The 26,668-nt window shown below is 42.4% G+C and overlaps 1 protein-coding gene across 3 annotated transcripts in view; it reads left to right on the top strand.

Annotated features, from left to right (window-relative positions):
• The window catches only part of CSMD3 (CUB and Sushi multiple domains 3), a gene marked incomplete at both ends in the record, with an annotated part of 670,606 nt that overhangs the window by 627,077 nt on the left and 16,861 nt on the right, over positions 1-26,668 (top strand). For all 3 annotated transcript variants that reach the window (XM_084281281.1, XM_084281280.1, XM_084281279.1), the window contains 3 exons: positions 8,189-8,362; positions 11,723-11,896; positions 12,760-12,833. In XM_084281281.1, the coding sequence (XP_084137407.1) occupies positions 8,189-8,362; positions 11,723-11,896; positions 12,760-12,833 (422 nt within the window). The remainder of the gene's footprint in view (positions 1-8,188; positions 8,363-11,722; positions 11,897-12,759; positions 12,834-26,668) is intronic.

Genomic DNA, 26,668 nt, shown 5'->3' with positions numbered 1-26,668 from the left:
TTGTGGTTTAACCCAGCCAGCAGTGAAGCTCCACACAGCCATTTGCTCATCCTCACTCCCCTAGTGGGATGGGAAAGAGAATCAGAAAAAAAAAGTAAAAGCTTTTGGGTTGAGATACAGACAGTTTATTAGGAAGGAAAAGAAGGGAAAAAAAATAATTATTATAATGTGTACAAAACAAGTGATGCACAATGCAATTGCTCAGCACCCACAGACCAACTCCCAGCCTATCCCCAAGCAGTGGCTCCCCCCAACCCCGACAAGCCACTCCATATTAATTGTTCAGCATGATGTCATTTGCTATGGAATATCCTTTTGGCCAGTTTGAGTCAGCTGTCCCGGTTTTGTCCCTTCCTAGCTCCTTGTGCACCCCCAGCCTCCTTACTGGCATGGCGGTGTGAGAAGCTGAAAAGTTCTTAACTTTTCTTGCCTTTTAACAAAGGCAAATTGTTGCCCTTGACATCCCTGGCCAAGTTCAGTTCCATTTGGGCTTCAGCTTTCCTAATTTGACCCCTGGCTGCTCATACCTAAATATTCCTCCCAGGTTACTTGTCCATGCTTCCGTCCTCTGTAGGCTTCTCTTTTGAGTTTTCATTTGACCAGGTGCTCCTTGTTCGTACATGCAGCCCTCCTGGTGTTTTTGTCTGACTTCCTCTTTGTTGGGATGCATTGCTTTTGAGCTTGGAGGCAGTGATACTTGAATACTAACCAACTTTCTTTTCTCCCTTCTTCCCTAAAAGGGCCTTATCCCAAGGTACTCTACCCTCCTTGTCTCCCCAGTCTGTCCTTCCTATAGAGCCTGTATTCTTCCATTAGAGGACTCCAGTCATGGGAGCCACCCCACCACACCTCCATGATGCCAATAAAATCATAGCCCTTCAAGCATACACACATACCTAAATTATCGTGTTTAGTCCCCATACTGCATATATTAGTGTATAGAAGAGGGGCACCCTAGCATGTTGTAGACCTAGAAAGTGTCTGAGAGATTTCTCCATAATGCTGCGTCACAGATATTTCCTTTCTAACCTGCAAGTACTGGAGGTGACCTTGCTTAAGCCTCTTTTTTGGTGATTTTGTGATCCTTCCCTATCACATTAACCCCCATCCCTTTGTACAGGAGCACTGTGTGTCACTCTTTCACAGAGCTGCTGTTTACTCTCTCCCTTCCCCCTCCTTCCTAGTTTAAAGCCCCCCTGATAAGGTCAGCCACCCTATTGGTAAAAATATCTTTGCCCCACTTAGAGAGGTGTATCACTTTTCTCCCAAGAAGACATTAATCCTCAAACAGGATCCCATGATCATAGAACCCAAAACCCCATCAGCAACACCAGTTCTTCAGAAATTACTGACCTCTCTTATCAGTGCCATTCTTCTCACATGCTTTCTCCTGATCAATGGGATTGAGGAAAATACTACGTGGGACCCCATACTCTTGAACACTGCCCCAAAACCCTGTAGACTGTTTGCAGAGCTCTGGTTGAATCTCTGACCAAAACATTTAGAGCGGTGTTCTGCCTTGTTGCTGGGTTTTGCTTGTTTTTTTTGAATATATATATATATACATTTGAATGTATATATAATATTTTTTCTCCACAGATTTCTGATATTACTACTGTTTTCATGCTAATTCTTCTGTTTGCATTCCTAATTGTTAATAGAAATTTCTTTCTTGATTATTCAGATCAGAATTTAAAATATGCTTTTTAAAAAGACTAGTAATGAAGCTCTTGAAGAATGCAGACAGGCTTTAGCCACTTGATGTAGTATCTGTAGAGTACTTGTTTCGACCCTTTTTATTTAAACAACATGAAAGTGATTCAGTGTACATCAGCAACTTTGACAATGAATTTAAGCTAAGTGGTGTGGCTGGCATGCTGGAGGGAAGGGATGCCTTCCAGAGGACAGGTTTGAGAGGTGGGCCGGTGTGAACCTCATGAAGTTCAACAAGGCCAAGTGCAAAATTCTGCACCAGGGTTGGGGCAATCCCAAGCACAACTACAGGCTGGGGACCCCACTTGGAGTACTGCATTCAGCTCGGGGCCCTCAATATAAGAAAGATGTGGACCCGTTAGAGCAAGTCCAGAGGAGGGCCACAAGGGTAATCAAAGGCCTGGAACACCTATGAAGATAGGCTGATAGAGTTGGCATTGTTCAGCCTGGAGAAGAGAAGGCTTTGAGGAGACCTTATTGCAGCCTTCCTACCTAAAGGGGTATTACAAGAAAGCTGAAGAGGGACTGTTTATCAAAGACTGTAGTGATAGGACAAGGAGTAACAGTTAAAATAAACTAAAAGAGGGTAGGATTTAGATTAGATATTGGGAAGAAATTCTTTACTCTGAGGGAGGTGAGGCACTGGCACAGGTTGCCCAGAGAAGTTGTGGATGCCCCATCCCTGGCTGTGTTTAAGGCCAGGTTGGCTGGGGCTTTGAGCAACCTGGTCTGCTGGAAGGTGTCCTAGCCCATGGCAGGGTGGTTGGAACTAGATGATCTTTAAGGTTTCTTCTAACACAAACCTTTCTATGATTCTACAAAAATTTGAAAAAATAAGGCCTTAAAAAGTTAAGATTTTTCTACCGGTTGGCAAAACATTACTCATGCTTACTTTGTCATGATTACTCATAATCGTGCTACTTTCATCCAGCATTCTCAGAGAGCCGGGAGTGACACTGCAGAGGTGATAGTCGAGATTCTGTAACTTAAATACATAAACTTAATGGTGAAATGGTACATGAAGAATTTTCTACAGATTGCATTCAAATACATAGTGTTCCTGATTAAGTGCCTCTGACCTCTGAGCATGCAAGATCACAGCTGTCTAAATATAAGTTTAAGGTTATGAACGCAGCTTTTCATTTCCTTCATTCTTGTGATCTGTGTTCTCTCTTTATTTTTAGCCACCACCTCTACTCATTTCCCTGTCTTCACTAAATTGAGTAATTATAGTTTCACTTGCTCACTTTTGCTAACATCATTTTTTACACCTCTTTTTCTCCTTCACATTCATTGTAGTAACTTTTGCCTAATTTTCCCCTTCTTTTTTTTTTTTGATTCACATTTTCCTTCATTTAACTTCTTTAATATCCTTTATAATAAGCTAGATTATTTATTTATTTATTTATTGGATGGGGATTTATTCATGCAGCAAATACTAACCAAACTGTGATATGAAGAAACAGGCTTTCCATGCATATTCTGGAGGAATCATGTCCTGGATCTTGATCCCTGGGCATTAATATCTAGAATATGCCTAAATTAGTCAATATGAAGACAGTATTTTACTATTACCTCACTAAAAATAGTTGTATTCTATGTCATCTAAGCAAACGAACAAATTCAATTAGTATACTACTACCAGTATAGTAGTAGTAGAGTGGTGGCAGAAAAGCCATCATTATCTTCGTACCTGTTCCTCAGCTGAAATCTTTCCAGAAGATTCAGGTGCGGCTAGTTCGTGAGCTGGAGAAGAAATTCAGTGGAAAGCATGTGGTGTTCATTGCTCAGAGGAGGATTCTGCCCAAGCCAACAAGAAAAAGCCGCACAAAAAACAAGCAGAAGCGTCCCAGGAGCCGTATGCTTACTGCAGTGCACGATGCTGTTCTTGAAGATCTGGTCTTCCCGAGTGAAATCGTGGGCAAGAGAATCCGTGTAAAATTGGACTGCAGCAGACTTATAAAAGTCCATTTGGACAAAGCACAACAGAATAATGTTGAACACAAGGTGGAAACATTTTCTGGTGTCTACAAGAAGCTCACAGGCAAAGATGTGATGTTTGAGTTTCCAGAATTCCAGCTGTAAAGCGCAAAAGATGGCTGAATAAAACAATTGTTCATAAAAAAAAAAAAAAAAAAAACAGGCACGGTGCGCTCTCCAGGAAGTCGGTACACACCCAGACCGACTACCCGTTAAAAAATGCCGCAGTTCAGGTCACCGGATGCAGGGAGTGTCTGAGCCTGTTGCTGCCATCGGCGGGAGGCAGAGAAACTGCGTGCGTGAGGTGCGAGCAGGTGGATGACCTGGTCCGCATGGTGGCGGAGCTCAAGGAGGAGGTGGAGAGGTTGAGGGCCATCAGGGAGTGTGAGCGAGAGATAGACTTCTGGAGTAACTCCCTGCAGGGCCTCAAGGGGAGGTACCGAGGTGAGACTCCTCAAATGGGGGTGGACCCCCTGCCCTGTAGCCGTCAGGCAGAGGGAGGGGATCTGGGAGCTGAGGAGGAATGGAGACAGGTCCCTGCTCGACATCGCAGGCGACGCCCTCCCCTTCCGGCCCCGCATTGCCAGGTGCCCTTACACAACAGGTTTGAGGCCCTGGAACTCGACAGACCAGTAGCTGAGGAAGAGGTAGCAAGTGTTCCCAGGAGGATGCCTAGGGCGAGGAGGTCGACTCCACGCCTCAGGACTGCCTCCACCAGGAAAGACAGGAGGGTTATTGTTGTTGGAGACTCGATTCTTAGGGGAACAGAGGGCCCTATTTGTCGGCCTGACCCTACCCGTAGGGAAGTCTGCTGTCTCCCTGGGGCCAGGGTCAGGGACGTTGCCAGGAAGCTTCCCAACCTGGTACGCCCCTCAGACTATTACCCTCTTTTGATAGTCCAGGCAGGCAGTGACAACATCGAAGAGAGAAGCCTCAAGGCTATCAAAAGAGACTTTAGGGGACTGGGTCGGTTAGTGGATGGAGCGGGAGTGCAGGTGGTGTTTTCATCCATCCCTACGGTGGCAGGGAGGGGTTCAGAGAGGACACGGAAAGCCCACCTTAACACGTTAAACACGTGGCTCCGGGGCTGGTGCCAACACAGAAATCTTGGGTTTTTTGGTCATGGGGCACTTTACTCAGCACCTGGCCTGATGGCTGCAGACGGGTCCCTATCTTTTAGGGGAAAAAGGATCCTGGGCCAGGAGCTGGCAGGGCTCATTGAGAGGGCTTTAAACTAGGTAGGAAGGGGGATGGGGCTGAAGCTAGGATTGTTGGGGCTGTGCCGGGGGAACAATGGAAAGGCCAGAGGATAAGGCAATGGCCCAGCTGAAGTGCATCTACACCAATGCACGCAGCATGGGTAACAAACAGGAGGAGCTGGAAGCCATCGTGCGGCAGGCAGGCTACGACTTGGTTGCCATCATGGAGACGTGGTGGGACCAGTCTCATGACTGGAGTGCTGCAATGCCTGGCTATAAGCTCTTCAGAAGGGACAGGCAGCACAGAATGGGTGGTGGTGTGGCTCTCTATATTAGAGAGTCTTTCGAGGTTGTAGAACTCGAGGCTGGGAATGACAAGGTTGAGTCCCTTTGGATTAGGATCGGCAGAGACAACAAGGCTAGTGTCCTGGTCGGGGTCTGCTATAGACCGCCGAACCAGGATGAGGAGACGGATGAGGAACTCTACAGGCAGCTGACAGAAGTTGCAAAATCGTCAGCTCTTGTACTCGTGGGGGACTTCAACTTCCCAGGTATATCCTGGAAGCACAACACAGCCCTGAGAAAGCAGTCTAGGAGGTTTCTGGAGAGCGTGGAAGATAGCTTCCTGATGCAGCTGGTTAGTGAGCCTACCAGGGGTGGTGCCCTGCTAGACCTTCTCTTCACAAACAGAGAAGGACTGGTGGAGGATGTGATTGTCGGGAGCTGTCTTGGGCAGAGTGACCACGCAATGGTGGAGTTCACTATTCTTGGCGAGGCCAGGAAGGGGACCAGTAAAACCGCTGTGTTGGACTTTCAGAGGGCTGACTTTGAGCTGCTCAGGACACTAGTTGGTGGAGTCCCTTGGGAGGCGGTTCTGAGGGGCAGAGGGGTCCAGGAAGGCTGGGTGCTCTTCAAGAGGGAAATCTTAATGGCGCAGGAACGGTCTGTCCCCACGTGCCCAAAGACGAGCTGGCGGGGAAGAAGACCAGCCTGGCTCAACAGAGAATTGTGGCTTGATCTTAGGAGGAAAAAGAGGGTTTATAATCTTTGGAAAAGTGGGCAGGCCACACGGGAGGACTATAAGGATGTTGCGAGGCTGTGCAGGGACAAAATTAGAAAGGCCAAAGCTCATCTGGAGCTCAATCTGGCTACTGCCGTTAAAGATAACAAAAAACGTTTCTATAAATACATCAACACAAAAAGGAGGACTAAGGAGAATCTCCATCCTTTACTGGATGCGGGGGGAAACTTAGTTACAAGAGATGAGGAAAAGGCGGAGGTGCTCAATGCCTTCTTTGCCTCAGTCTTTAGCGGCAATACCAGTTGTTCTCTGGATACTCAGTACCCTGAGCTGGTGGAAGGGGATGGGGAGCAGGATGTGGCCCTCACTATCCATGAAGAACTGGTTGGTGACCTGCTACGGCACTTAGATGTGCACAAGTCGATGGGGCCGGATGGGATCCACCCAAGGGTACTGAGAGAACTGGCAGAGGAGCTGGCCAAGCCACTGTCCATCATTTATCAGCAGTCCTGGCTATTGGGGGAGGTCCCAGTTGACTGGCGGCTAGCAAATGTGACGCCCATCTACAAGAAGGGCCAGAGGGCAGACCCGGGAAACTACAGGCCTGTCAGTTTGACCTCAGTGCCAGGGAAGCTCATGGAGCAGATCCTCCTGAGAGTCATCACGCAGCACTTGCAGGGCAAGCAGGCGATCAGGCCCAGTCAGCATGGGTTTATGAAAGGTGGGTCCTGCTTGACGAACCTGATCTCCTTCTATGACAAAGTGACACGCTGGGTGGATGAGGGAAAGGCTGTGGATGTGGTCTACCTTGACTTCAGCAAGGCTTTTGACACCGTCTCCCACAGCATTCTCCTCAAGAAACCGGCTGCTCTTGGCTTGGACTGGCGCACGCTTCGTTGGGTTAGAAACTGGCTGGATAGCCGGGCCCAAAGAGTCGTGGTGAATGGAGCCAAATCCAGTTGGAGGCCAGTCACTAGTGGAGTCCCCCAGGGCTCGGTGCTGGGGCCGGTCCTCTTTAATATCTTCATCGATGATCTGGACGAGGGCACTGAGTGCACCCTCAGTAAGTTTGCAGATGACACCAAGTTAGGTGCGTGTGTCGATCTGCTCGAGGGTAGGAAAGCTCTGCAGGAGGATCTGGATAGGCTGCACCGATGGGCTGAGGTCAACTGCATGAAGTTCAACAAGGCCAAGTGCCAGGTCCTGCACCTGGGGCACAATAACCCCAAGCAGAGCTACAGGCTGGGAGAGGAATGGTTGGAGAGCTGCCAGGCAGAGAAGGACCTGGGAGTGATGGTGGATAGTCGGCTGAATATGAGCCAGCAGTGTGCTCAGGTGGCCAAGAAGGCCAACGGCATCCTGGCTTGTATCAGAAACAGTGTGACCAGCAGGGCTAGGGAAGTGATCGTCCCCCTGTACTCAGCTCTGGTGAGGCCGCACCTCGAGTACTGTGTTCAGTTTTGGTCCCCTCGCTACAAGAAGGACATGGAGGTGCTTGAGCGGGTGCAGAGAAGGGCGACGAAGCTGGTGAGGGGCCTGGAGAACAAGTCCTACGAGGAGCGGCTGAGGGAGCTGGGCTTGTTCAGCCTGGAGAAGAGGAGGCTCAGGGGCGACCTTATCGCTCTCTATAGGTACCTCAAGGGAGGCTGTAGCGAGGTGGGGGTTGGTTTGTTCTCCCACGTGCCTGGTGACAGGACGAGGGGGAATGGGCTTAAGTTGCGCCAGGGGAGTTTTAGGTTAGGTGTTAGGAAGAACTTCTTTACTGAAAGGGTTGTGAGGCATTGGAACAGGCTGCCCAGGGAAGTGGTGAAGTCACCATCCCTGGAAGTCTTTAAAAGACGTTTAGATGTAGAGCTTAGGGATATGGTTTAGTGGGGACTGCTAGCATTAGGTCAGAGGTTGGACTCGATGATCTTGAGGTCTCTTCCAACCTAGAAATTCTGTGATACCAGGCACACGCACATATATATATATATTATTTTGTAGACTTCATAGTCTCTACACTGATTTTTGGGTAGGCTCACTGCATTGTTTGAAAAAACATCCTGTTTTATTTAAGACTTCGTCAGTCAGCCATTAAAGTATGTCTCTGAAATGGAACAAACTAGAAGTACTAATATCAGGAAATGTGGCAACAACACAGTGAGGAGATAGTATGTTCTCACTCTATTGTCCTCCAAAAGAGGTGAAATTAGCACATATGGTTCTTCTAGTAACTATGCACACTGGGGATATTTACAGCAGCTGGGCCTAATTATTTTGAATGTTATTGCAGCTGTTACCTGCCCAACTCCTCCGCAGATCTCTAATGGAAGGTTGGAAGGAACAAACTTGGACTGGGGATTTAGCATTAGCTACGTCTGTTCTCCAGGCTACGAACTCTCTTTTCCTGCTGTTTTGACTTGTGTCGGGAATGGAACATGGAGTGGTGAAGTACCTCAGTGCTTGCGTGAGTATTTTCTCTATAGTCTACTATTTCTTTATATAACTGTTGAACGTTTTTATATTTTTGGTATATTTTCCTAAATTGTAACATAATTTATAGATTTTTTTATAGAGGAAGAGATAGGAATATCTGTAAATCTTTTGTGAACACATAGGAAGCCTTAAACGTAAAAACTAATATATATATTATAGGCAATGCACATAAAATAAACAAGGGAGAATCAGCATTAGGAAATTCTGTTTTGTTTTTAGATCCTGCTACCTATAGGATAGGGGAAATTTCATTATAAACTCCTTTACATGCTCATTACTCATGCTAAACTTTCACTGACATCACAGAAATCTGTATATGTCAGTAATGTTTACTAGATCCCAGGGTGATTCCTTGACAATTTTATATTTTCCCAGTAGACTAAATTAAGTTATATGTTCTGTACAATAAATTTTATTAACTTTAAGGGTGTAACATTGATGAATTTTTAGATTTCTATAAAGTTCATTATAATAGTAAATGCACCTTTTTCTTTAGGTTGGTGACATTCCTCTCATTATTTTTAAATGTTTTTTTTTTTTTTTTGGTTTGGTTGTTTTTTTTTATTATTATTATTAAAAAAAAAAAACTTCCTAAGGAAGTTATTATGATACTTTTGAGATATAGTCGATTATTTGCACTCAAGAATGGGGTTCTGTAGTTATTTGTAGAACAGCTGTACACTGAAACTATAACGTTCTTGATCTAGATGTCTATCTGGAAGAGGATAATTTCATCTAGGTGGCTCTACAGTTTCTGAAGCTCCATTCGAACTTACCAGATAGCTTTCCAAATGTTGAAAAAACTAATTATCCATTATGTCACTATTTGTATTTGTTTGTTTATTTATTTATTTGTTTATTTGCATTTTTCATCTCTCCCTTTAAAAAATATCCTCTGTTTTGGCTAGGTCGTACTATTATGTCATCATATCATAATAACATCTCCCTCCCTCCTCTCTCTGGTATTCTCATACTGTCAAAAATATTTGATTAGTGTTGCTGAAACTATATGTACCAGAACTGGAACATGGTGAAGGCAGTTTCTGGAAGCTACCATTTGCTGTTTAAGTTCACTAAATGAAGGTCTTCTAGAATCTGGTATATTAAGAACTGCAAAGGACATAATAAATGTTTTTCATCATATGATCTTGATTGAAATAGTGTCCTTAAATTCACTTTTTTTTTGATATCATAAACTATTTTGTCATCTTTGAGGTTGGAATATTGCAGTATTCTCTGAAAAGGAGACTCTGCCTTCAAACCACTTAAAAGGTATAGTTAGTACAGAGTACAGCTGCCTGAGAATTAAAGGCTGTTTCATGCTGAGATTACATTAACTGAGTGTTGTTGATGTGCAAAGGTTACCCATTGGCTTGCAGTAGAAATCAATTGGCATCCAGTGCTTGTCAAAGAGCTTAAACTAGCTGCCATCTGGCTGAAATGAGAAGGAGCTGTTGAAAGTCATTCCCAATGAGAAATCTTTAAGCAGCTCTTGACATCAGAAATTTAGATCCCAGCTTGGTTCCATACAGTTGTAGACTCTCTGAAGATATGCAAAGTATAGTGGAATAATTATTTGGAACAGAATATATTCTTTTTTGCTTTTTATTATTTTATTATTATTATTTTATTTTTTTTTGCTGTTTGTCATCTATGACCTACTAGATTTGTCTAATTTAGAGAACCTTGAAGAAAACTGTCAGAATATACCACTTCTACCATTATACTATTTCCATGGCTTCCATATCAAAGGTAGATACCCACTAGATATTCAGTTAAAGGTAACTGACAGATGAGTGATGAAGCTTACTTATTTGTAGTTTAAAAATAACAAACTTAACAAAACTTAACTTAACAAAACACCATTTTTTAATGTAAGTCTTTTTCTTTTCCTTAGGGAGTGGTTTCTACTTTATTAATGCAAAGAACTGATAAAGAAACAATTTCAAGCCTTTGTGTTAAAAATTTGTACACATTTAGTATATTCTCAAATTAAGACTTGCACATAATTTTAATAATTAAAACATAAATTACAACTGTGATTTGTCAGTCAACCAGTGAGATTTGTTATGTGGCACTATCTCTAATTCGTAGATCTTTCGGAATTGGGGATACAAGTCCCATTTCACTTAAAGCTGTAAAATCGTATACATTTCCTATATGCTGTCGATTAAGCCATTTTTCTTCAACAGCATGAGTTTGCCTGGAGTTTCTGTACAGTCAGTGTCCTCAGTAATAGGAGTAGGGCAGGAACATTTCCTGTGAGCTGGTTGTATGTAAGCATTAAGACGTAAGTGACAAAGAGATATTAGAAATGTATTTTGAAAGTGGTTAAGAGATAATTTAAATTATGTTTTTAAAAGAGAAAGATGGAACAGAAAATTCCACTACCTGTACAAGATGCCTCTTTGCAAATGTCATTATGTATATTCAGGTTAACGTGGTGGGTTTTGTGTGTTCGTTTGTTTTGGGAGCTTTTTGTTGTTGAGAGTTTATCTTAGATGATTGAATTTCCTGAATCAAGTTTTCAAAATCCAGCTTCTAAACAACTATTGGAATTTTATATTGCAGAAGAAGGCCAGTAATTTGACAGCAGTGCATTCACTTAGTTATGCTATGCACCAGTCATAAGGAAACATTCAGGAGAAAGGTGGAAAAGAATAAGATCAGTTTAAGAACATGTTCTTATCAGATGGATTTATCCTGACTAAGAACAGTATATTAATGTTTGACATTTAAATTGCTGACAAAATATATTTACTTTATTTTTTTTAGCCATACTAATTTTCCAGTATTATATTTCTGTGCATACCAAATCTTATCTTTCACTGAAGAATGAGGAAGTAAGAATTTATAGTTCCTAAAATATATCTGACAAATCCTTTCATTGTACAAAAATGTAGAACACTAGATAGGTGGCAAAAAGCAGGACAGGATGGAAGACTAACATGAAGGTTTGTTTCACTCTCTAATTGCTCTCCACAGGAGGCTTTGGAGATAGATGTGGTTTGAAGGTGTGAATTGTGAATATTTAGGACTTAATAAAACAACTCTTGTAACCTTGAGCATCAACTAACTGCAAGCTACTGACCAAATCTCACTACATAAGAATTTTGAACAGCTAGCAAACTGAAGCAAAACTAACAATTGGCAATTTAATTTCTCTTTGAATTCCAGTAAATATTTCTGTATTTAACCTCTATTTAATTAAACATAAAAATAATAAAAAGTAACATTTGGAGTAACTGCTTGACTGAGTTTAGATAAATGTTATTTTCATATATTTTAATAAATAAATATTATTTTTTTTCTATCATATCGTTTCTTACAGCAAAGTTTTGTGGTGACCCTGGAGTACCCTCTCAAGGGAAAAGAGAAGGCAAGAGTTTTATCTACCAGTCAGAAGTCTCCTTCAGCTGCAATCCTCCTTTTATTTTGGTTGGTTCCAGCACCAGGATTTGCCAAGCAGATGGCACATGGAGTGGTTCTTCACCCCGATGTATAGGTAAGGTGACACCTATATTACTGAAATTACCTGAATGCTCATTATTCCTTTTTCTGTTAAGTCAGTTTAGGAATTTCCAGCTTTTTTTGAATTACCTTCTTGTTATTCTAAACTCTCTAAGAATCACTAACAAATTTAATAAATAAATAAATAAATAAATGGCCAGAAAGTGGGGAGGGAGGTGATTCTCCCCCTCTGCTTTTCTCCTGTGACATCTCACCTAGAATACTGTGTTCAGCTCTGGGGCCCTCAATATAAGAAAGACATGGACCTATTAGAGCTAGTCCAGAGGAGAGCCACAAGCGTGATCAAAGGGCTGGAACACCTCTCCTGTGAAGATAGGCAGATAGAGTTGACATTGTTCAGCCTGGAGAAGAGAAGGCTTTGAGGAGACCTCATTGCAGCCTTCCAGTACCTAAAGGGGGACTACAGGAAAACTGGGGAAGGACTCTTTCTTAAGGAGTTATAGTGACAAGACAAGGAGTAATGGTTTACTAACAGAGGGTAGATTTAGATTAGATATTAGGAAGATATTCTTTACTCTGAGGGAGGTGAGGCACTGGCACAGGTTGCCCAGAGAAATTGTGGATGCCCCATCCCTGGCAGTGTTTAAGGCCAGGTTGGCTGGGGCTTTTGAGCTACCTGGTCTGCTGGAAGGTGTTCCTGCCCATGGCAGGATGTTTGGACTAAATAATCGTAAAGAACCCTTCCAAATTAAACCTTTCTATGAAACAAATCACTCAATTTTTGTTTCTCTCATTGGCATATTGCATGTTTTTGAGCAAATATAGCTTTGTTATACATGCATATATGTCACTAAAATATTGTACTTTGTTTTGTTTTTCATTTATTATTTTTTTAAGAACCTACTCGCACAGCATGTGAAAATCCAGGAGTCCCAAGGCATGGATCACAAAACAACACATTTGGCTATCAGGTAGAGTATGCTATTTTTTTACTAACTTCCATATTATAGTCTTTTTGTACAGCCTCAAAGTTTACAAAGTCATTAATAGAGGCTGAAAAATTGCTTGCACCTTAAAAAAGTTGGTTGCTGGAATGTTGTGCTTTCCTTATTTCTGCTTGCTGGTTTAAACTGACCTCGTGTTCCTGTTAGCAATGAATGCACTACATTAAAGTCTGGTGATCAAGTTGTACTGGGTCTGGCTGGAATGTTAACTTTCCCGGCAGCAGCCCATTCAGTGCCGTACTCTGTACTTGTAGCTGGAACAGCAGTGTTATCACACCAGTGTTGTGTCTACTGCTGAGCAGCAGTGGCACAGCATTGGGCCTTTCTCTAACCCTCCTAGGGGGTGGGCAAAAAAGTGAGGAGAGAAACATCACTAGGGCAGCTGACCTAAACCAATCAAAGGGATATTCCATACCATGTGGTGTCACACTCAGCAATAAAAGGTGGAAACAGGAAGAAGAGGGGAGGGGTGGGCTCTCGTTGAGAAGACGTCGGTCCTCCTCTCGAACACCGGCTGCGTGCGTTGAGGCCTTGCTTCAAGGACGTGGTCAATCATCGCTCATTTGTGGGAAGTAGAGAGTAATTTCTTTCCTCTGCACTTCCATATCGCTTTCATTTATTTTGTTTGTTTGTTTTCCTCCCTTTTTCCCCTTTCCCTTTTATTTCCCCTTAGTTAAATTGTTTAGTTCATGGTAGTCTTTATTTAATTATTATAATTATTTCCCTTTAATTAAACTATCCTTATCTCAACCCGGGAGTTGTTCTTTGCTTTACTTCTCCCCCTCCTTCTCTAAAGGAGGGGGAGTGAGAGAGCGGTTGTGGGGTTTAGCTGCCCAGCACGGTAAAACCACCACACAAGTTCTTGGTTTTACCTTGAAGTAGTTCAGGAACTCCAAAGCAATATGTAAGTGCTTCCTAGTGTTTGTGAATGCTTCTATAAATACATTAGCAACAGAAGAATGACTAGAAGAATGTCCATCTTTTATTGCATGGGGGGTGGGAGGGTGGAACATAGTGATGAAGAATGAGGAAAAGGCTGGGGTACTTAATGCCTCAGTCTTTAGTAGTAAGACCAGTTGTTCTCTGGGTACCCAGCCCCCTGAGCTGGAAGACAAGGACAGGTAGCAGAATGAAACCCTCATAATCCATGAGGAAATGGTTAGCAATCTGATAAACCACTTACACATACACAAGTCTTTGAGACCAGATGGAATCCACCTGAGGGTACTAAGAGAAGTGGCAGAAGTGCTTACCAAGCCCCTTTCCACCATTTATCAACTGTCCTAGCTATCAGGGGAGGTCCCAGTTGACTAACACCTAGAAAATGTGACACCCATCTACAAGAAGGGCTGGAAGGAGGATCCAGGAAACTACAGGCCTGTCTGTCTGAGCTCAGTGCCAGGTTATGGAACAGATCATCTCGCGTGCCATCTTGCAGCGCAATACAGGGCAACCAGGAGATCAGGCTCAGTCACTAAGGGTTTATGAAATGCAGGTCCTGATTGTCTAGACTGATCTCCTTCTACAACAAGGTGACCTACTTTGTGGATGAAGGAAAGTCTGTGAATGTTGCCTACCTAGACTTTAGTAAAGCTGTTGATACCATTTCCCACAGAACTCTCTGGAGAAAGTTGCTGCTCATGGCTTGGACAGGCATATGCTTCTGTGGATAAAATACTGAGAGTTGTGGTGAATGGAGTTACAACCAGTTGGAGGTCAGAAACAAATAGTGTCCCCCAGGGCTCTCAGCATTGGGGCCAGTTCTCTTTAATGTCTTTATCAATGATCTGGACAAAGGGATTGAGTGCACTCTCAGAAGGTTTGGAGATGATGCCAAATTGGGCATGAGTGTTGATCTGCTTCAGGGCAGAAAAGTTCTACACAAGGATCTGGATAGACTGGATTGATGGACCAAGACCATCTGTACGAGATTCAGCAAGGGTAAGCCCCAGGTCCTGCACTTGGGACACAGCAACCCCATGCAACACTACAGGCTGGGGGAAAGAGTAGCAGGTAGAAACTTGGAGGTATTGGTTGATAACCAGCTGAATAGGAGCCAGCAGTGTGCTCAGGTGACCCTGAAGGCCAATAGCATCCTGGTTTGTATCTGAAATTGTGTGGCCACCAGGTCTGGAAAAGTGATTGTCCCCCTGTACTCAACTCTGGTGAGATGAGACCACACCATGAACACCGTGATTAGTTTTGTTTTGGGCCCCTCTCTACAAGCAAGACATTGAGCTGCTAAAGCATGTCCAAAGAAAGGCAGTGAAGATGGTGAAGGATCTAGAAAACAAGTTTTATGAGGAGCAGTTGAAGGACCTGGGGTTATTTAGCCTAGAGAAAAGAAGGCTCGGTGGAGACTACTGTCCTCTACAACTACGTGAAAGGAGGTTGTAGCAAGGTTGGGGTCAGTCTCTTTTCCCAGGCAACACATGATAAGATGAGGAAATGGCCTGAAGTTGTGCCTGGGGAGGTTTAGGTTGGATATTAGGAAAAACGTCTTTGCTGAAAGGGTTTTGAAGCATTGGAAAAGGCCACCCAAGGAAGTGGTTGAGTCACCATCCCTGGATGTATTCAAAAGGCATGTAGATGTGGTACTTTGGGATATGCTTTAGTGGTAGACTTGACAGTGCTAGGTTAACTGTTAGGCTTGATGATCTTAGAGGAGTTTTCCAAGCTAAATAATTCTATGATTCAAATAAGATTTTTCACCTTAAAAGTGTGTATACTGTATGCCAAACTGCTAACATAGGCACACTTTAAAAAAATAGTGGGTTGTTTTTTGTTTGTTTGTTTGTTTGAGGCGTGGGTTGTTGTTGCTTTCTTTGTGTTTGTATATTTTTGTTTTTCTCTGAGAGAAATTCTGTTGTTACATATGTGTTACATTATATAACCAAAAATGAACAATCGAGTCACTGAAGCTGGCAGGTGCCTCTGGAAAGCTTCTAGTCCAACCCCCACCTTCTGAAAGATCATCTGGTGCTGGTTGCTCAGGGCTTTGTCCAGGTGAATTTTGAATATTTCCAGGGACAGACACTCCATACACCCTTACAACCTTACAGTATTTTTATTTTATTTTATTTTTTTATTATTTTTTAATGTCTAAACAGAATTTCCTATAGTTCACTTATTGCCTGTGTTGCCTCTTGTCTGGCCACTGGACATCACTGAGAAAAGTCTGCCTGTTTCCCTTCCTGCCCCCATCAGCTGCTTATATACACTGATAACATTCCTCGTGAGCCTTTTCTTTTGCTAGCTGAACAGTCCCAGCTCTCTAAGCCTCTCCTTGTTTGCTCCTGTCTTTGAATCACCTTTGTGGTCTTCCATTGGGCTCAGTGCAGTGTGTCCCTGTCTCTCTTGTACTGCAAAGCTGAGCATCTCCCTTGACCTGATGGCAGTGTTCTACCTGATACTGCAAAGTGGACCAACAGCCACTTGAGCTGCAAGGCTTTGTTGTAGCAAATGGTGTTTGCGTGAGCTCCTTTTGGAATGATATATGAGGCATTTACCATGCTAGAATGTAGTATATGCAGAAAAAAAACTTACAGACATCGTGCTATTTTGACACTGCAGTGCTAAATGGTGGAGTTCACTATTCTTGGCGAGGCCAGGAAGGGGACCAGTAAAACCGCTGTATTGGACTTTCGAAGGGCTGACTTTGAGCTGCTCAGGACACTGGTTGGTGGAGTTCCTTGGGAGATGGTTCTGAAGGGCAGAGGGGTCCAGGAAGGCTGGGCGCTCTTCAAGAGGGAAGTCTTAATGGCGCAGGAACGGTCTGTCCCCACGTGCCCAAAGACGAGCTGGCGGGGAAGAAGACCGGCCTGGCTCAACAGAGAATTGTGGCTTGATCTTAGGAGGAAAAAGAGGGTTTATAAGCTTTGGAAAAGTGGGCAGGCCACTAAGGAGGACTTTAAAGAAGTAGCGAGGCTGTGCAGGGACAAAATTAGGAAGGCCAAAGCTCATCTGGAGCTCAATCTGGCTACTGCCGTTAAAGATAACAAAAAACGTTTCTATAAATACATCAACACAAAAAGGAGGACTAAGGAGAATCTCCATCCTTTACTGGATGCGGGGGGAAACTTAGTTACAAGAGATGAGGAAAAGGCGGAGGTGCTCAATGCCTTCTTTGCCTCAGTCTTTAGCGGCAATACCGGATGTTCTCTGGATACTCAGTACCCTGAGCTGGTGGAAGGCGATGGGGAGCAGGATGTGGCCCTCATTATCCATGAAGAGCTGGTTGGTGACCTGCTACGGCACTTAGATGTGCACAAGTCGATGGGGCCGGATGGGATCCACCCAAGGGTACTGAGGGAACTGGCAGAGGAGCTGGCCAAGCCACTTTCCATCATTTATCAACAGTCCTGGCTATCAGGGGAGGTTCCAATCGACTGGCGGCTAGCAAACGTGACGCCCATCTACAAGAAGGGCCAGAGGGCAGACCCGGGAAACTACAGGCCTGTCAGTTTGACCTCAGTGCCAGGAAAGCTCATGGAGCAGATCCTCCTGAGAGTCATCATGCAGCAATTGCAGGGGAAGCAGGCGATCAGGCCCAGTCAGCATGGCTTTATGAAAGGCAGGTCATGCCTGACGAACCTGATCTCCTTCTATGACAGAGTGACGCGCTGGGTGGATGAGGGAAAGGCTGTGGATGTGGTCTACCTTGACTTCAGCAAGGCTTTTGACACCGTCTCCCACAGCATTCTCCTCAAGAAACTGGCTGCTCTTGGCTTGGACTGGCGCACGCTTCGCTGGGTTAGAAACTGGCTGGATAGCCGGGCCCAAAGAGTCGTGGTGAATGGAGCCAAGTCCAGTTGGAGGCCAGTCACTAGTGGCGTCCCCCAGGGCTCGGTGCTGGGGCCGGACCTCTTTAATATCTTCATCGATGATCTGGACGAGGGCATCGAGTGCACCCTCAGTAAGTTCGCAGATGACACCAAGTTAGGTGCGTGTGTCGATCTGCTCGAGGGTAGGAAAGCTCTGCAGGAGGATCTGGATAGGCTGCACCGATGGGCTGAGGTCAACTGCATGAAGTTCAACAAGGCCAAGTGCCGGGTCCTGCACCTGGGGCGCAATAACCCCAAGCAGAGCTACAGACTGGGAGAGGAATGGTTGGAGAGCTGCCAGGCGGAGAAGGACCTGGGAGTGACGGTGGATAGTCAGCTAAATATGAGCCAGCAGTGTGCTCAGGTGGCCAAGAAGGCCAACGGCATCCTGGCTTGTATCAGGAACAGCGTGACCAGCAGGGCTAGGGAGGTGATCATCCCCCTGTACTCAGCTCTGGTGAGGCCGCACCTCGAGTACTGTGTTCAGTTTTGGTCCCCTCGCTACAAGAAGGACATCGAGGTGCTTGAGCGGGTGCAGAGAAGGGCGACAAAGCTGGTGAGGGGCCTGGAGAACAAGTCCTACGAGGAGCGGCTGAGGGAGCTGGGCTTGTTCAGCCTGGAGAAGAGGAGGCTCAGGGGTGACCTTATCGCTCTTTTTAGGTACCTCAAGGGAGGCTGTAGCGAGGTGGGGGTTGGTTTGTTCTCCCACGTGCCTGGTGACAGGACGAGGGGGAATGGGCTTAAGTTGAGCCAGGGGAGTTTTAGGTTAGATGTTAGGAAGAACTTCTTCACTGAAAGGGTTGTTAGACATTGGAACAGGCTGCCCAGGGAAGTGGTGGAGTCACCATCCCTGGAAGTCTTCAAAAGACGTTTAGATGTAGAGCTTAGGGATATGGTTTAGTGGAGGGCTGTTAGCGTTAGGTTGGAGGTTGGACTCGATGACCTTGAGGTCTCTTCCAACCTAGAAATTCTGTGATTCTGTGATTAAAGGGCACTGCTCTTGTGTTCAGTGTTAGAAAACGTTCTTCAAAATGTAGTGAAAGGTCTTTACTTTTATTATACTGCTAAAAGAGAAACAATAAAAAAAATGTAAAATTGAAAATGCTTCTGAATTTCTAAATCACACAAAATGGCAGCGTCAGTGAGAGGTTTTCATGGATGAATGCAGAATCACAGGTGTAGAAATGTGTTGTATAGTTTGCTAGGAATACTGTAAGGCAATCGTGAACAAAGTAAGGAAGAGTCAAAATTATCCTGGTACATCTGTGTTTGGTATCAGGGATAAAAGCTCCAGTCATGTGAACAGACATACATAGAAAAGCAAGCTAGAAGGTCCCAAGTTGTATGTTGTACCTGTCCAGTAGCAGGAATTAAGTAAAAACTGCAGATTGCCAAAAATGCAGGAAAGGCCTAATTGAAATTGGAGTAGATTTACAACATGAAATTATTATATTTTTAAGCATGGATCAAATCTAAAGGCTCTTCAGAGTCTTTACCACAGATTTCTTTGTTTTGTCATGTTGGTGGTCTTTATGCAATACTGCTTAGTGATTTTATTATTTTTTTAGCAATATTTGGGGTTTCCAGATTTTGCTAGATCACAGTCATTGATAAGTAGTAATATAATTGTCTCAATTTTCTCCAGGGAATGAAGTAGAGTGTTGTTTTGTGCTAAGATTGAATGTGCAGGGGCAGTCCTTGGGCTAACTTCCTTTGGGAGTAATACTATGTTATGCTAGAAAGCAACTCTTTATTCAGCTGTGTCATTGTAATGACCATTTTCTACAATTATATCGTAGACATATTATATTGTAGACATATTATATTGTCACACTTTCTCTGGCATATTAATGAGCTTTCTATCACTGAAGAAGTAATATGGCCTTTCTCATTTGAGATGTAGTTGTGGTTGTGTATGAAAGCATCACTCACAGCTCACATCAAACTGTTAAAATACCAGGCAAAATGTCAACTGATAAATAATTTCTAAAAGAAGTGTAGCTGCTGGCAGGATTTACAACATTGATCCCACAGTTGTAAGGTTAGTGCCTTGCAGACAAATGGGGAAAATCAGCGAGTTTAATTTGATGACAACTATTTTGCAAAATGTTTTGAGATATAGTCATATTTCTGACCAGGGAAGGAATCCTTTAGCTCCTATATATCGAATTTGGTTTTGTATAGGAACTAAACGTCTGCACAAGGTTTCTGGTTACTATAAATATGACTGCTTAGATAATACAGAGCAGAGGAGGAGCATTATTCTCACACAAGAAGCAAAGTTTACCTCTTTATTGGGTAGAAATGACAATGAAAATGATTCGTTTTAGACAAGTTATTGTCTGTAGTTCCTGAAAAGAAATATTATGTTACAATATATTCAGTAATATTATGACTTGTTTAAGCCACAAACGGAGCATATTATAAATTAAATTATATTATACCTAACATCCTTTATGAATGGGATAATAATATAATGACTTTTTCTTCTATCCACAGCAGAAAGTTAAATAACCAAAATTCTGAAGTTGAGATGGCTTTGTTTTTCTTTTGCTTGATAGATTTCTTAAGTTCTCTGCAATTTTTAACAATAGATCAAAACAGATTATGCAGAATTAAGCAAAATGGTTTGCTGCTGGCAAATGCGTTGTGGTGGTTTTACTTGGGTGGGCAGCTGAGCTCCACCTCAGCTGCTGTCTCACTCCCCCTCCTCAAATGGAAAGGAGGAGAAAATCCAATGTAAAGGGCTCAAGGGATGAGATAAGGACAGGGAGATAAATCATCAATTATTGTGATGGGCAAAACAGATTCAGAGTGGGGAGATAGTAAGATTTATTGCCTGTTACTAACAAACTAGAGAAGTGAGAAACGGAAGAAATCAACCAAAAACACCTTCCCCCCCATCCCTCCTGAGCGGCACAGGAGAATGGGGGAATGGGAGTTAGTCTGTAGCACTTCGTCTCCACTGTTCCTTCTAGGTCATTCTCTTCCCCTGCTCCAATGTGGGGTCCCCTCCCATGGGATGCTGTCCTTCCTGAACTGATCCTGTGTGGGCTTCCCACAGACAGCAGCTCTTCAAGAACTGCTCCAAGTAGGGGTCCGTACCACACAGTCCATCCGGTGGCCTGTTGACTCAGGTGCAAACTGCCCCAACATGGGTCCTCCAAGGGCAGCAGTTCCTGCCAGGTCACCTGCTCCTGCATGGTCTGCTCTCCGTGGGCTACAGGTGCAGCCTGAAATCTGTTCTGGTGGAGGTCCTCGACGAGCCGCAGCCCCCTTCAGTGCAGGTCCACCTGCTCCACTGTGGTCTCCTCCACAGGCTGCAGCATGGAACCCAGCTCCACCGTGGTACTCAATGGACTGCATCAGGATAGCCTGCTTCACCATGGTTCTCACCATAGGCCACAGGGGAACTTCTGCTCTGGCCCCTGGAGCACCTCCTGCCCCCCTTCTTCACTGACCTTGGTATCTGCAAGGCTGTTTCTCAGTTCTTTGTCTCTCAGCTGCAGTTCCCCAGCAGTTATTTTGTTTGTTTGTTTGTTTGTTTGTTTTTCCCTCTCTTAAATATGCTTTTACAGAGGCGCAAACAACATCACGTATTGGCTCAGCTCTGGCCAACAGTGGGGCCCTTATTTAACATGGGACAGCTTCTGGATTGTTCTCGCAGAAGCCACCCATGTGCACCCCCTGCTACCAAAACCTTGCCATGTAAACCCACTACATGCATATCAAAGAGTTGGTCCTGTTGAAAAAATACAGTATGGTTTTCTGACTCTAACCTCAAGTAGTATTATTATTTTTTTTCTCATTTTGGGGTTCTGTACTTTTGTTATGTATGTTTGTAAGAGAAAGGGGGTTGGAGCTCTCAGATTTGGAACTCTCAAATGCTTCACATTTAAACTAATAGTAGTAAGGTCACTGAATTGACTTAACAATTAAGTTTTAAATTTATGTCTCTGTCTCATTAAAAAAAAAAAAGGGGGGGTGGGAGGGCCTCTAAGCTTACAGTAGAATTCAAGTCTTCATACATGGAGTCCTGTTTTTTTGTTTGTTTGTTTTGCTTTGGTTGGTGCTTTTTAACAACTGACAGAAATGCCTTGTTTACATGACTATAACACTGTCACTTGCTTTTCAAAATACTTATAACAAGTATTGGATTTCCACAGCAGTGGTTTTTATTTTTATTGTTCCTCCTGTCTTGATTATTTGTTTTCCTATGATATTACTTGAATTGAAAATTCAGACATATATGATGTAATTCAAGACTTCACAGAAAGGAGTCTCAAAACTTTGGTTGCGATTGAATTGTCAGATTACATTCCAAAAGAAGTTCTGTAACAGCTCACAGTAGTTATGGACATAAGCATAGTTGGCATCATCACTGCATCATTTTAATTTAAGCCTTATCAGACACCATACAATTTCTAAAAAGGATGATACTTGTGTTGTGATTTTTATTATGCAAATGTGTATACAACTACAAACAATAATTACACAGAGCTCTTTGTGTGTGTGTGTGTGTGTTTGTTATCCTAGGTAAACAGAATGAGCGAGTGACTAACTACAATTTAGAATCATGTATATTACATTATCAAATTATGGTAAAAAATAAAATAAAATCTGCTATGGTCTCTTATGCCCAAATGTTAGTTACCTAAGCTATCCAGTGTTCTGCAAACTATATCTCTGTCTGTGAAGGTTTTGAACTAGGATGTACTATACATCTTGCTATGGGCCAGAAGGGAACAAACCTCTTAAAAAATCACACACACACACGAAAAAAAAAAAAAAAAAAAGTCACAAATTTGTGGTATAACTGAACTCTTAGCAGCCAAATCCAAAAATGATTAGTCCATATCTAATAACTGCAGAAAAAGAAAGGGGATGGGGATGGTGAGGGGACTAAACAGTAAATGCTTCGTCACAAAATGTCTCTAGTTATAATTCACTTAAACTATAGTAGACACATATACTATGGTTGTACCATACAAAGAGAAAGAAAAGGATGCAATTAATCACAGACCGTGATCAGAGGAAAAAATGTTTCCATTAATCCAAGTTTAAAAACTAACCAAAAAATGTTCCAAGGATGTCAATACAAGTTCAGAGATAGGAAACCTGTTAAGCTTCCCAGAAGTCTTGCAAACTCAATAGCCTGTTGCTAGCAAAACAGCAATACTGTAGTACTGGGATACCAAAGATTTAACAAGCTATATTTCCATTCATTTAAGTATGATGCTGAAAGCTACTGAAGAGAAGGGACAGACATTGCCTTAGTACTTTGACATGAATTGCAGGGTATGGAGAAGCTTGTTAGAGTATCTTCATGTTCTTTGATAAATTAAAGACCAAGAAAATATGATTCTGGGGTAACACATGACAGATAGAAATACCTTGTATTCTTATACGGAATTGTGTTGGGTCTGTAAAACCACCAGAGGAATAAAAAAAAAAAAAAAAATTATTATATATTATTATATGTTACTATAATACTTTTGGTTAAAATACATATCTAAAGTACTATCCTATTTTTAATAAGTGGTGGTTGCAGATTGTGTTTATGCATTTTCTTTCCTAATTACTATATCTCCTCTGTTAGGAAATAGCAAATATATGGTCTTTAGTTCTCAGCAAAGGAAAATTTAATGATATTGAATATTTGAATATCAAAACTATAATCGATACTATGGAAAAAGTAACTATGGAACAGAGACAATCCAACAGTATGCAAAAAAATATATTTTTCATTTTTGCCCTCTTCCACCACCCGTTCCCCAGGATTGAGTACAAACACTTTTACACATAGAATCGTTCCTCCCTAAAAACAGAAACTACAGATATAGGTATTTAGGCTGTTTCTCCAGCTCTTCCCACCAATACTTCTACACAATGTATACAATGAATTGAACAATATAGAGCATTTTAACGCAGATTTTTTTTTAAGTCCATGGAATACTGTATTGTAGCGCCACCTGGTGCTTTTGCCATGACAGTATTGCAAAGCAGACTTCCCAAAACGTAGTTCTACTCTGGAAAACAATTATAATCCTTTTCCTCTTCTCTTTTTCTTTTTGTTTATTTTTCTCATCTAGCAAGGAGACTCATTCATTAAGTTATTCATTAACCTGCTATTGAATATCATGGTAGCAATTCTAATGTCTTCATCATAAGGTCAGCTGTTGTATCTTTGGTGCTACTTTGTGGACCTACATAAAAGGTTATATAGTAGAATATAAAGTAGAATATAAACTGACATCAAGTCTAATGGGTGGTTTGTAGCTTTGTTTTGTTTACTTGTTTGTTTAAAACAGGAAGAGGAAATAAGGAAAATGGCTTCATTAGTAGTTACTCTTTTGGATAGAAAAGGCGCTATTGCAACAGCTGATTGCAATACCAGTTGTATTATTATTATTATTATTGTTTTTTTTATCATCATCATCATCATCATTTTTAGAAAATGAAGAATGCTAGCAACTCAGTCTTTCTTAGGCTCTGGTTGGCAGCTAGAGCCATAGAATCACAGAATATCCAGAGTTGGATGGGACCCACAAGGATCGATGAATCCAATCCCTGTATACTGCAAAACATATATCTGAGAGCATTGTCTAAACGCTTCTTGAACTCTGGCAGTCTTGGGGCCATGACCTCTTCCCTGGGTAACCCGTTCCAGTGTCTGACCACCCTCTTGATGAAAAACCATTTCCTAATACCCAATCTGAACCTCCCCTGATACAGCTTAATGACGTTACCTCAGTTCCTATCACTAGTCACCAGAGAGAAAAATCAGCACCTCATTCTCCACAGCTCCTCATGAGGAATCAGGATGAGGTCACCCCTCAATCTCCTCTTCTCTAAACTGAAAAACCAAGTGATATGAACCACTCCATATGTGTTGCCCTCTGGACCTTTCACCACATTTTTTGCCCTCCTTTGGATGTTCTCTAATAGCTTTTGATCCTCCTTACATTGTAGCATCCAAAACCGCACGTAGTAGTTGATGTGAGGCCACAACATCACAGAATAGAGCAGGATAATCATAGAATAGTAGAATCATAGAATGGTTTGGGTTAGGAGAAACCTTAAAGATCATCTAGTTCCAACCACCAGCTATGTGCAGGAACACCTTCCAGTATATCAGGTTGCTCAAAAGCCCCAGCCAACCTGGCCGTAAACACTGCCAGGGATGGGGCATCCACAACTTCTCTGGGCAACCTGTGCCAATGTCTCACCTCCCTCCGAGTAAAGAATATCTTCCTAATATCTAATCTAAATCTACCCTGTTAGTTTAAAACCATTACTCCTTGTCTTGTCACTATAACTCCTTAAGAAAGAGTCCTTCCCCAGTTTTCCTGTAGTCCCCCTTTAGGTACTGGAAGGCTGCAATGAGGTCTCCTCAAAGCCTTCTCTTCTCCAGGCTCTCAATGTCAACTCTATCAGCCTATCTTCATAGGAGAGGTGTTCCAGCTGTCTGATGATTCTTGTGGCTCTTCTGTGAGACTCACTATTAGACTCACTCTAAAAGGTCCATGTTTTTCTTAGATTGGGTGCCCCAGAGATGAATGCAATACTCTGTGTGGGTGTCTTATGAGAGTAGAGTAGAGAGGGAGAATCACCTCCCTCAAACTGCTGGCCTCAACTTCTTTTGATGCAGCCCTGGGCATGGTTTGCTTCCTGGGCTGCAAGTGCGCATTGCCAGCTTGTGTTGAGCTTCTCAACAACCATGTTCAGGTTTTCATCAGCCATCATCATCTCATCAGTTACTTCCTTTGACTATCTAACAATGCTGTGTCTGATGCGCCCCAGGATGATTACATCATCTGGCTTTCTTTGGTTAACAACATGGGTAATCTTGTTATAAAAGGAAAATAAGATAGTTAAACAGGGTTGGCAGTTCAACAGCCATTTCCTTATCTCACTAATGTGTTTGTAGTACTGGGCTAACAAACTGGTTAAATGAAGCTATATATTAGAGTTGCAGCAAAGATGAGTTGTATACTCATCTTTTTTTTTTTTTTTGTGGGGAAAAAAAAAAAAAAAGTGTGTTTCTTGGTTATCTTCAGGTGGAATGGTTTATCTTCAGTGTATCTGTCTGGCCAAAGAGTCCGTTCATAAAGAACTTATCCAAAGTCATGAATATGAGAGCTAAAGAAGAGATAGAAGTCACAGAAAATACAACTTCTCCCTTTTTCACTATTACACAGTGTCCTGGAGGTCTGAAGACTTTATGGACATAATTTTCCATCCCTTTCAACTCACAAAGTATCAACTTTTTGATGCAATTCTTGATGAGTTGAATTATAATATGCTGAATTTTACCGAGTATACTCAATACAGTTTTTAATCTATTGAGTTCTTATTTCTCTGAAGAGATTTTATACAATGAAAAAAATATATTTTACATAATACGCTACTTTAAAAGTTCTAAATGATTGACTCCAAAAGTAGCTGAAAGTTTCAGGATGATGTTATCTGATTGGTCTAATATTGCCCATATTTAAATGATGTTGAGATAATCTATGAAAGATAATCCTAAAATCAATTGAACTCTAAAAAGAAGATTATTATTTTTATTTTTTAAGAGCATATAGCACATAAAGTGTTAATTTGTTAATTGGAAATAAATTATGTAGTTTGACTAAGGAGTTAAACCCATAGAGCAGCTATTCCTGGAGTTGCTATTGACTACCAGAGCTTGAATCTCTAATTTACACTTTAGAATTATGTATCTAGGAATAAGCAGTCAGATATCTTTTTCTCATTGGCTTTCATGATGTATAACTTCTCCATTTCACAAAATGTTTAAGTTTCTTTTTTTCTTTTCTCAAATATTTTTTTATTCAGGAAGATCACAAAGTCATTTTGGAAAGAATAAAGTGGAAAGAAAATTAAAAATTCATATTAAGCAACTACATTTACCAGTTGCACTAGAATTGGTGTTATTTTGGGGGAGGCAACTGTGGGGAGGAGGGTCCTGATTTA

This window comes from Netta rufina (genome assembly GCF_964035555.1).
Source record: "Netta rufina genome assembly, chromosome: 2".
NCBI lineage: Eukaryota > Metazoa > Chordata > Aves > Anseriformes > Anatidae > Netta > Netta rufina.
This window is presented reverse-complemented; position numbering and strand designations above follow the sequence as displayed.